The sequence below is a fragment of the Nelumbo nucifera genome, chromosome 5, assembly GCF_055504915.1.
Source record: "Nelumbo nucifera cultivar China Antique chromosome 5, China Antique-T2T, whole genome shotgun sequence".
Lineage (NCBI taxonomy): Eukaryota > Viridiplantae > Streptophyta > Magnoliopsida > Proteales > Nelumbonaceae > Nelumbo > Nelumbo nucifera.
In genome coordinates, this window is record NC_142653.1 from 18542378 (window position 1) to 18554219 (window position 11842).

Sequence of the window (11842 nt, forward strand, 5' to 3'; positions counted from 1 at the left end):
ATATGATATGATCAGCAAAAGGGGAGGGACTGCCGGACTGGGGTAGGAGCCTAGGAGGCGATGAGCTTCACTGATTCACTCTCAGCAGCGGGTCCCGCTGTCGTGGCTGCGTCCCGCATTATCAGAGTTTAATAGCCGAGACCCCAGAGCCCGACGCCCCTCCCTTTTTTTTTTTTGTTTTCTCTTCCTTTTACCTTCTGTCGCTTTCATCGTTCTCTCAGCTCAGTTCAATTCATGCACCAACAATTATTATCCTTAACACTACTACCATTAGGCAATTACACCAAAACACTCCCCTCACCAGTCTACAGTGTTTCTCATTTATCGTAGCCATCCATCTCAAATCAGGCGGTCCAACGTCTCGCTAACAATTACGACTTAGACCAATAATCTGGGAGCCATGCCGTCATAGGTAAAGAGCGTGCGACAGGGTCGTGACAGTTAATTATGATGACCAGATCAGCCCAGACCAGACCAGTGAGAGTGAGTGAACCAACACTTTCGTTCGTTCTAAATAAATAAATAAATCAATTCTTTACAATATGTGGATTTCTATTTGTAATAAACAAAGAATATTAGGTATTAATTAAAGTGAAGGAAAGCAGAAGAAATAAAAAAGGAGAAAATGAAATAATGATTAATAAATTTTCCTTAAAAAAATGGTGTACACTGTGCACTGTGGAGAGAGAAAGAGAGAGAGAGAGAGAAGGGGGGGGGGGTGGTCCCCAGAGGGCAGAGGAGGGCTGGGATGTCCCGTTCCCCACCCGGCAAACCATCTAAGAATGCCGCTTTCTTGTCCCCTTCAACTCTCACCCTCTGCTTCCTTCTGTCCCCCAACTCACTCTCGCCTTATAAATGTTTCTTACGTGACTTAGACCCTCTGCTCCCCACCTTCCTCCCCTTTTCCCCTTTTATCCTTCTACTTTCTCTCTATTTTCAACCAAATGTCCCTTCTATTCTTTATTTTTCATACATACAATAAATCAAATAAGATGTGTTCAGACTAAAAACTATAAACGTTAAAACTAACACGCTATATGACTTAGACATTAAGGACATTCTGGTCATTTAAGTAAAGCTTAATCGTTCTGGAATTTCGAGGTTGGTAGTCTAGCCTAGAGGATTGTTGATGTTGGGTTTGCTGAAACTGAAAGAGAATCTCCACCAGCTATTAACAACTTCATCAGTGGAGTTGTTGAATTTTGTTAGACGCGGCTTAAGCAACCCTCCTCCCCTTCTCACTTCATCAAGCCTTTGACTACTCTATGGTTCTACTACCAGTACCAGTTACTAATTCGATTCCATCACTCCATTGACTTTAAATTACCAAAAATACCCTCCAATGCTTTTGGTTTTTAAGGTCATTTTAGTCAAAATAAGTCCTGGAATCAATCTATATCACATATGGAAATTGGAAACTGGAAACAGATATTCAGCCATCGCATATTCGCACTGCCACCAATTACAAAACTGGTCCCACTGCTTATTTTTTATGGGGCCACCCAAATTAGAGGATGCCTTGGTCATTATGAAGAAAGCCAAGAACGTATTTGTCATTCTGATCCTAACAAACCAACACTATCAACTGCACCCATATTTTATTCCTTTCCATATTCCACTGCCACTTGTAATAAGGGCAGATATTTCATTTCTGCTGAGTTGTTGATCAACGGTCGAGATGCAAGTTATCTGAAAACTGCATCTTTCGATCCTGTCCCTTGGATTCATCGGCGGGATATCAGAGGCAGCTGTCCGAATTTTCCAAGTCATTTTCTTTTTGTTTCTATTTTTCTGTTTTTACCTGCTTTTATTTTCTGCTTTGAGTTCTGCAGAACACAGAACAGCCAAATAAGAAGAAGGAGAAGAAGAAGAAGAAGCTTTTGTTGGTTTCTTCTAAATGGAAGGCCCTTAGCACTGCTTTTTCCATTTTCGTTTGCATTTCTCGTGCAATCTTCGCGTAACGAAATCCTAATTGAACCCCGTCTCAGCATCTTGTCCACGATATCTGTAAGTTTCAGAATCTCCAGTGCCTAGGTCTTATAATCTCCTTCAAAATTTCTTATCATTCCTTTTAACTTCCGTTGGTTGAAATCAAGTAACCCACTCTTGTTTTTGTATCATATGAGATGGATTTCTTTTTTTTTTCTCTTTCATTCATTCTCATGTTCATTCATTTTTTGCTTGTCTGTCTGGTTATAGGTTGTTTCACTGCAAATTACTGATTTCCGCAATTTTTATTTTTTAGATTTTTTTTTAATTTTGTTCTTCAAAATATTTTGAGTCCTTTCATTTTTTGGCTTGTTTCCCCAATCACTGCTTTTCTTCTATTATCTTTCTTCATTAACGTTAATTCTGGTTTTGAGCTTTGTTCCACAAATCTCTTTCGTTTCTTCCTTTTCTTTGCTTGCACATGACATTTTTCTATAATGATATCGGTATGTAAAGATAATCTCTTTTTTGAACATTTCTTTACTTTCAATATCTGAAAACTGTAAAGCTTTTCTTTTACTTTTTTCTTGTTTTTTTTCCTCTCGGTGGCTTGTTCATTGTGATCTCTTGTTCTTAAAGCTTGTTATAGAGGTTAATCTTTGACTTCGGTTCGAACCTTGTCGTCAGTTTCATGTTGTTTTGCATATCTTCGATATATATTTTCACATTTGGATTTTGGAAAGGGTTTTATCTTTACTATTTCCGCCTTTGTTTACTAGAGTTCCAGTTTTGCCTTTTCTCCAATTTCGGACTCATCAGTACTTAAGCTTTACGCTGTTTCTGTTTTTCTTTTAAATCCTCATCACTTAAGGTTCTGCTAAAGATTTAATTATTAAAAAATTGCCCTCGTCGCTTTTGGTAATGGAACAGATTTATAATAAGACTGATGCCTTCCTGAAAAGTGGCTTATTAAGAAGTCCTATCTTTCTGCATTTTTAATTTGTTTTGTTGGCTTTCATTATCGGTAATTAGCTTTCTCCAAGTAGCAGGACTGTATTTATTGAAGGCAGTTTAGGTTTGGTTCTGAAAATTGAATGGTTTGAACGCGAGCAGGTTGAGAATTGAACTTCTACAACCCTAATGTCTCCACCACTGCTCAATGTTGTGGAGAGACCGAGTAATGTCACATTGGTGCCTTCATCGCCTTCCGTGGACAGTAGCTGCCAGAATGTTTCAGGATTGAGAGAGCGTAACTACATGGGATTATCTGATTGTTCTTCAGTGGACAGCTCTGCAATATCCGGCCTGTCTGAAGAGAATAAGAGCAGTCTTAATCTGAAGGCAACGGAACTGAGACTTGGGCTTCCTGGATCTCAGTCTCCTGAACGGGGTTCTGAGCTATGCCTTCTGAGCCCAGGGAAACTTGATGAAAAGCCCTTGTTTCCTTTGCTTCCTTCAAAGGATGGTATCTGCTCATCTTCTCAGAAGGCTGTTGTCTCTGGCAACAAAAGAGGATTTTCTGACGCCATGGATGGCTTCTCAGAGATGAAAAGTGCTGTGTTTACTGAGGGCAATTGGATGTTTCCTGCTGCCGGGTCTGATTCCGAAACTACCCAATCTGTGGCACAAGGGAAATTTCATGTTAACCCAGGACTGCTGTCAGCCAGGTCTTCACCCAACTCTGGAGTGAAACCTGTTTCTGTGAAGGAGCATTCTGGGGCTTACCCCGGCATGACGAAAGAGATTGTGCCCCCAAAGCCCCGTCCTGCCAATGAGACCAGCCATAGCCAGATAGGTGCTGCTAACCACAATACCAGTGCACCTGCTGCTAAGTAAGTATATTGCTCATTTTCTTGAAGAGGCATTCATAAATGGTTTTTCAACGTGGAAAAGCTCACCGATTCTCCATTCACGGCAGGGCACAAGTTGTTGGTTGGCCACCAATTAGATCATTCAGGAAGAACACACTTGCCACCACTTCAAAGAACAATGAAGAAGTTGATGGAAAACCAGGTCCAGGTGCTCTCTTTGTCAAAGTAAGCATGGATGGTGCTCCATATCTGAGGAAGGTGGATCTTAGAACTTATTCTAACTATCAGGAGCTGTCTTCTGCTCTTGAGAAGATGTTCAGCTGTTTCACCATAGGTGAGCCATTTAAGTGTTTCAGTTATTTAGAGAGTGCATTGTTAGAACTTAGACCATGTGGATGTTTGCAGATCCGATTTGATACATTTTAGGGAAACAATGGTGTTAGTATGGATCCAGTTATTGCTGTTTCTGTATGATTTCAGGTCAATGTGGCTCCCATGGACCCCCAGGTAGGGAGATGCTGAGCGAGAGCAAGCTGAGGGATCTTCTCCATGGATCAGAGTATGTTCTTACCTATGAGGATAAGGATGGTGACTGGATGCTTGTGGGAGATGTCCCCTGGGAGTAAGCTTTAATCCTGCCTCTGTTTAGTCCATCTTCGTTGACAAAGCCAATTTAACTATGGAGATTCCCCTCCCTTATTCTGTGAATAAATTATTTAGATATTTATAGCGTAACTATATGATTATGAGTGATAATTATATTACATTTTTTTTTGGAAAAAGATAATTATATTGCTTATTGCTGAGAAGTCTTAAACCTTTTTTGCTTCATGGGGCTACACAATGAGGGGTAGCCCATCCCTCATCCCCTTAACCCCCCAAGTCTGGTGGCAGCGGGATTTGATCCCAGGTCCTGCTACAACAAGTCAGAGGTCCTACCAACCGAGCCACCATCAGTTGGTTTGAGAAGTCTTAACCTGTAGTTGAGAAATTCCAAAGGTTTATTATAGAGGTTAGGTTTTTATCAACCCCACCTCTCCCAAAGGACCTGGGTAGCCAAGACCAACATCTGGTAACAGCACTTTTATCAACCGTACATGTGCAAAAAAATCGCATTACCTTTCCCAAGAAAAAGAAAAAAAAAAAGATCTGTTTAATGTGGCTAAGGGGTGTAGCCTGGGCAGGGTGGACCAGTTTAGTTTTTGGTAGCAACCTAGGCCAGGCCTGGATATTTGGCCCGGGCTCCGGAGTGGCTGAACCTGTCAAAGCCCAAGTTGCCCAGTCCAAGCTAAACATAACCCAACTTGAGCTGGCTTTGGACCTGGGTGGTCTTGGGTGTGCATGGTTGAGCCTGGATTGGTTGGCCAGGTTTAAGAGTCTATTTACACATGTTGCATTTTTTCATTTCATTTGAGCTGTAACCGACAAGTATAATATATGTTTGTTTTTACATGTTTATGCATGAATGTAGGCCTTGATTGATAATATAAATATTGTAAGTATACTTACACAATAGTTTAATAAACATGCATACATAACATTTTTAAATGTACTATAGATGGTCAGGCGGGCTTGGATTGGGCTGGGCTAGGCTTACCCAAGACTTCAACCCTAGACTAACTTGAGTTTAAGGTGAAGCATGAGTCATCAAGCCCAGAGTCAGAAAATCCAAGCCCAGCCAATGCAAAAGCATGGGTTGAATCCAGCTCGGCTCAGGTCCCCCCCCCCCCTCCCCCCAAGTTGTAGCCCCATATGTTGCTAATGAACAGGACTACAACTCAAAAATGCATGGGATGGGAAATGATTCCATTTGGGAGGGTTGTACTAATTTGATTTGATCCATAGTTCAAGGTGGATCTTGGTGCATCGTGCATTGCATTCTACCATGACAGTATCATATACGATAGTATTTATAACTTAGGGGGTGCATCTTCCATGCTTTTTGTGGCATTCACGAAAAATTCCTTGCAAAAGCAATATTTATTTCACATGTAGAGGTGAGATCTGACAGGCATGCTCTAGCAAAGGAAGAAACAAAAGCAATATTTAGTATCTGACTTGGAGGTGTATCTTCTGTCTTTGGTGGTGTTCACAAAAAAAAAAAAAAAAGAACTTGCAAAAGCAATATTTATTTCACATCTAGAGTGAGATCTGGACCAGCGTGCTCTAGCAAAGGAAGAAACAAAATGTAAAGAGTGTTTTATGATGTCGGAATGGTTGAATACATCATTTAATTCATAATATCTACCTTATGTCATCCTGAAAATAACCTACACCATTAAACCACTTAAATCACTCCCAGCAATAAAGTATGATTTTCACATGGTTTGGTTGTTCGCATGTGCTGAATGTTACATAAAGAAACTTAAAATGCAATTTGAAGCATCTAACGGGAAGTCAATCTGTTTTTTTTAAGAACTTTCAACAGAAGATATTGATTAACACTACAAAACCTCCAATTTTGGTTAGTTGGCTTAATTGTTTGATTTTCTAATAAGATGGATAAATTTGATATATATATTTTTTTGAAGTCCTATCTCACATAATCTGCTTTTTGCATTCCTACTGGTCTGAGAAAATGAGCTTGTGGATCTATGACAGGATGTTTACCGATTCATGCAAACGGTTGAGGATCATGAAAAGCTCTGATGCCATTGGCTTAGGTGTGTATGTATTCTATTTGGAAAACGATGCTATGAATAATGGATTGCATCCTCCCTTCTGTATGGTGAACATTACAAGTAAAGTGTTGTTCTCAGTTTGGTTAGCATTAGAGGTGGCTTTGGAAAAGGTGAATAAACCCAAGAAGTGCTGTTTGCTCATGCTTGATCCACCACATCTTTTCTTGCCCAGGGAGGATGAGGATGAAAATTCCATGCTCCTGTGTCTCATAATATCAAAAGAGACTCCATTATGCTCCACTATTTATTAACAATAATTGGCAGAGAAAGTCTGGATCATATCACAGTTTTTCTGTTTTTGCCCTGATCCAAAGAACATCCTTGTTCTGCTTCTGACTTGATTCTCTCTCCTGGGTTGCCATCTGCCCGGTGTCATTGCATGGATTTCTTTTTGTTCATTATTTTCCCTGCATAGAACAAGTCACTAGTCTGGATCTCCAATACTTGATGCTCAGTGCTAAGTGTAAACCAACCAATGGCAATTCATCAAAATTCACAAGGGTGGTTTTGAATGGTCAGACCCTCAAAAGTGAGAGTGGGTGGTTGTGATAGTGGAAGATCTCACTTTTGAGGGTCTGACCAACCAAATCCACCCCTGTGAATTGATGAATTCTCATTGGTTAGTTTACAAGTTAGCACAAAGCTTCAAGTACAGGAGATCCAGACTGACTACTTTATATCGGACATGATCCGTTGGGAAAAAGTCCATTTTTTGATTGTTTATGGTTGTCGTCCCTCAAGACCCTCTAATAATTTATGCGTTCCAAGTTGTGTTCTGAGTCTTTTTGTTGGCCTGGACATGCCTCTTCTGGCGGTGTATTCCGCACATTGGCATTTGCATGCTCTTATAAACAAGTAACAATTCCATCAAGAATATCTTGGTATCTGAGGCATCGTTTTTTCCCCTGCAGCTCCAAGGGCCATGGAGAAATGTAGGAAGAGGAACTAGCTGCCATCCGAAAATGATAATTGCTTATCAGTTGGCAATCGAAAGGGAAAGAGCCCCACAACATGGCAGGTAAGGAAGGAAGAGCGTGTCAGGAAGTAGGCTGGATGGTAAATCATGACTTGGTTGCTTTATCTCTTTATCCATATGCTTATCGCCGGGTAATTTATGTTGCTTTAATTTGTGCCGAGTCTATATTGTAGTTAGAACTTAGAAGATTACTAAGACCGCAATTTCTCAAGTTCCTATTTGCTTGGGCGTAACTTTGTAAAGTGTTTTGTGGTGGACCTTTTTGTTTAGTGTGTTTGATGATCAGGAACCAGCTCCAATTTATGCTTTTTTTGCCACTGGTTATGATTGTATCAACCGCACGATTACTGTTCTCTTTAATAGCTGCCTTACGAAATGTAATGTTATCGATGCCCATTGCCCTTACCTGTCCGAGATTTGATGATGCTAAATTCCTTCCTGCTTGATCAAACATTTGTGTGACTTGCTATTCTTCCATGAACTAGGTTCTCTTCCTCCTGTTTAGTTCTCGTTCGCTTCTTAGCCTTCAAGTTGTAATTTGTAAATGTCTGAAGATCTGGATTTTGGTGATGCAATTGCTGGCACTTTTTGCCCCAACTAGATCCTTTGATTGGAGGGTTTTCCGTTGTATTTACATGGCGTACAGTTTTTATGACACATCAGTTTTTTATTTATTTTTTGTTTGGGACTGTAGTTGGTTGCTGCCAAGTAGGCATTTTCTAATGACACATCAGCAATAGTAAAGAAAAAGGGTAATTGTTCAAAACCCACCGTCACTTTTTATGAATTCTCTTAAACTCACCCTAACTTTTCAAAATTGTACAAAACTCACCATGTCAGTGTAACTTGACTAACTGGCATTGTTAATTTACTATTTTACCCCTCATTATATTCGGTCTATTTTGCAATATATCAAAATTACCCCCATCTTTCTTCAACCCAAAACCCTAATAGTAAGAAATCATTGGCTGCTACTTTCTTCCTCCATCGGCCGCTATTCACCTTAACGAGACGGGCTTTGCTTGCTTTGTCCTTTTCTCTCCCAAGAACGTGCATCTCAACTTTCAACTGGATTCTCTTTCTTTCAAGGTTATCAATCTCTTCAGGTTGGCTATCAAGCTAGACTCTCACATTTGCACAAGCTTCATCAACTAGATCAATTGCCTTATCAGGTAGATGACGGCCTAAAGAGAGCAAAAGATACATTAATTAAAATCCCAATTTGAAACCAAATCTATAAACCAAAATCTCAAAAAAAATAAATAAATTTAATCCCTAAAACCACTCATCAACCACAAGAACTTGTTACATACCAGTAATGTAGCAACTAGAGAGTTGAGTAGCAACCACAAGAGCTCTGCCTTGAATTTGAACACCATGGTGACCTTCATACCTCTCTTTCAATCCTCGAAGGATGTTGATTGTGTCTGCAACACTGGGCTCTGCAACATAAACTTGTTGGAATCGTCTCTCAAAAGCAGCATCCTTCTCAACACGTTTCCTGTACTCTTCAAGGGTAGTTGCACCAATGCACCTCAGCTGGCCTCTGGCAAGCATTGGCTTGAACAAATTAGCTACATCCACGGAACCCTCAGTTCGACCAGCTCCAAGAACCAGATGGATCTCATCAATGAAGAGAATTATTTTTCCCTTCATCCTCTTCGACCTCTTTCAATACATCTTTCAACCTCTCCTCAAATTCTCCTCTGTATTTGGCTCCAGCCACAAGGGCACCCATATCCAAAGTGATTAGTCTCACATCTAAAAGATTGTTTGGGACATCTCCTCTGACGATTCTCTGAGCTAGTCCTTCCACCATAGCGGTCTTACCCACACCAGGCTCTCCAATCAAAACTGGATTGTTCTTTGTTCTTCTAGAGAGAATCCATATCACTCTTCGAATCTCTTCGTCTCTACCAATGACTGGGTCTAGCTTCCCAGCCTGCTCAACAAGGTCACAACCATATGTCTTCAATGCCTGAAAATTGGTGTCGCTGGAAGCACTTTCAACCTTCCTTCCTTCCCTCGAAGCTTCTCAACCTCTGATTTCACTCCTGCCACACTAACCCCAGCCTCCTTGAGGAGATCTCTGATTTGGGAATCCTCAAGAAGACCAAGAATCAACTGATCAACGGCAAGATGAGTATCGCCGTGAGATTTCTGCAACGATTGGGATTGCCTGATTACCTTAATCAAAGAAGTGCTTGTAGGGATTTCATCCGGGGCAGGATGCTGAGACGGAATTTTCTTCATGGCTTGATTGAGGACTCATTCAAAGGAGTTCGTGGCTTCATCTCCACCACCAACATTGGCGACTGCTTGCCGGAGGATGCCATTTGGGTCAGTTTTCAATGCGACAACCATGTGAATTGGAGTAAACCGTGCATGGCCAGAGTTCATTGCCAGTTCATGAGCCCCAGCAATGGCCTCGTTTGTTTCGTGAGTGAACTTGTTTAACAGGCTGGTGTTGAAAAGATGAAGTAACAAGAAAACAGAAGGTAGAAGAATCATGCCCTCAAACATTTTTCAGTCAAAAAAAATGCTTAACAGACCGACTGGCCCGACTCACCATTTAGGGGTAGTTTAGTAATGAAACATTCATTTAGGTGGACATGGACAACTTGGCCCATTGAACTTTAACGGTATTCTAATGGATTGTGAGTTTTAGAAAATAAAATGTCACTGGCATGGTGGGTTTTGGACGTTTTGAAAAGTTATGGTGAGTTTAAGAGAATTCATAAAAAGTGATGGTGGATTTTGGACAATTACCCTAAAAAAAAAAGAGAATACACTAGTAATAAGGATATTTCCTCATATCATATCTTTTCTGATTTCCAAGGTAACATCATCAGGCATGTTCTAAAAATTGGAGTTAAGATGTGACAATATATGGCATCTTAAGGGGTTTTATGATCCACTCCCCCTCAGAATTCATAATTTGATCATAAGGTTCAAAATATTGGTACGCATGGTTCAAAGTATTAATACGATATGAATTTCGGTCGTATCATATCGGTACTTAGAAACGGCCGATACATATTTTTTTTTTAGTTTTTTTTTCAAAGTTTAGTCTTTTGGGAAACTTATAAGATATTTTTTATTATTAAAAAAATTGGGGGTCCGAAACACCTGGAAACAGGCGACTGTATCTTTTTCAAAAGATACGATACGATACATTGAACAATGTCAGTACATATTGGCCCGTATCAGATGATACATATCGGGGCCTTCCCGATACGCACCTATATCGGGTCAGGCCATGGTTCAGAGGGTAGTTGGGATTTAAACTGACCCCTCTGAACCGGTGCTACTATTTGCTATTTCTACTTGAAATGTTCTGATTTTGATCAATACAAATTTAACATTCAATCATAATTGAAACAGGCATACACCTTAAAATCGCATTGGGGAGGCTGTTCACCGAAACGTCAAATTGGCGTTGTTAAGTTGAAACAGCAATGATGTTAATCATTCTGGCTGAAGTGATTTTCACATGTGATGTGATAACACATCTCTCTCATCATTTCATCAATTTGTATTGATGAGCCCAGAACAATTAATGGGCATTTCTACCAAACACAACCCTAGGGGCAAGACTCCCTGAGAGAATTGTCCAATCCCTAGTGGATGACTATTTGTATTGAGACTTCTTATTGTTCAATGGATTTAGGCTTTAGCCTCAAAACACACATAAAGGCAAACATCACACTGTAGACCAACTTCAACCTAAATTAGTGGTGCAAGTTGAGGCCGTCCAAGTCCAACCTGAGAATTGGGTTTAAGGCCTAAGCCCAAGGTCAAGCCCGATTTAACCAATTTGAACCCAGCCTGACACCTGATACTGAAATTTAATGTATTTGGGTTGCGTTTGAGCGCAGGTTTGGGTTGATTGATCATGCATACCAAAATTTGACACATGTGCATGTGATAATGTTTGCAATACATATGTAAGTACCTATAATTGGGCTGGTCAGGTCTGTTGGGGTTACCGAAAAATACAAAACCCACAATTTTTGGATCCAGGTCCAGCCTGATAAGTTAACAAAATATATTAAAGTAATTAAAGAAAGAAACAAGAGTTTAGGTCCAGCCATGAGGGAATATTATCCCAACAACAACAGAAAAGGGAAGTTTTCACCACCTGGGCAATTAGATGCGCCGGTAAAGTTAGTTCCCAAGGCCTAGGACTAATATATATATATATATACATGTTCAAGATTTTGTCAAGGTAATGTTGCAATTTCCAGTCCAAAAATTCTGAAGATCCTGTTATTGCATCCACAATCGCTTTTGCATCTGAGTAAATGGTGAGGTCAGACCGCCCATGTTGCTTGGCGAAAATAAGGCTTTGAAGAACCACTATACATTCAACTTCCATGGGGCTGAAACATTAGAAACTTTGTCACCCAGGGCACACAAAATTTTAAGTCATTATCCAAATTAAC

The 11842-nt window shown here is 40.2% G+C and overlaps 1 protein-coding gene and 1 pseudogene across 2 annotated transcripts; one reads left to right on the forward strand and one right to left on the reverse strand.

Moving 5' to 3' along the window:
* The first annotated feature begins 1763 nt into the window (after window positions 1–1763).
* Window positions 1764–7802, forward strand: LOC104595570 (auxin-responsive protein IAA9-like). Its single transcript, XM_010256351.3, has 6 exons — window positions 1764–2007; window positions 3043–3761; window positions 3848–4074; window positions 4221–4362; window positions 6342–6403; window positions 7333–7802. The coding sequence occupies exons 2-6, from the start codon at window positions 3070–3072 to the stop codon at window positions 7368–7370; spliced, it is 1161 nt and encodes a 386-aa protein (XP_010254653.1). The 5' UTR covers window positions 1764–2007; window positions 3043–3069; the 3' UTR covers window positions 7371–7802.
* Window positions 7803–8156: 354 nt separating this feature from the next.
* LOC104595921 (chaperone protein ClpB1-like) lies at window positions 8157–10028 on the reverse strand (annotated as a pseudogene). The gene is made up of 2 exons (XR_016075859.1): window positions 8711–10028; window positions 8157–8581 (listed from the first exon to the last, which is right to left on the reverse strand). The product of XR_016075859.1 is annotated as a chaperone protein ClpB1-like (transcript).
* Window positions 10029–11842: the final 1814 nt, after the last annotated feature.

Excerpts from the sequence above, each read along its gene's own strand:
- LOC104595570 (XM_010256351.3), top strand. The coding sequence starts at position 3,070 with ATGTCTCCACCACTGCTCAATGTTGTGGAGAGACCGAGTAATGTCACA. Across the intron at positions 4,075-4,220 it reads GTTCAGCTGTTTCACCATAG|GTCAATGTGGCTCCCATGGA; the intron begins GTGAGCCATTTA and ends GTATGATTTCAG. Across the intron at positions 4,363-6,341 it reads GTGGGAGATGTCCCCTGGGA|GATGTTTACCGATTCATGCA; the intron begins GTAAGCTTTAAT and ends GATCTATGACAG.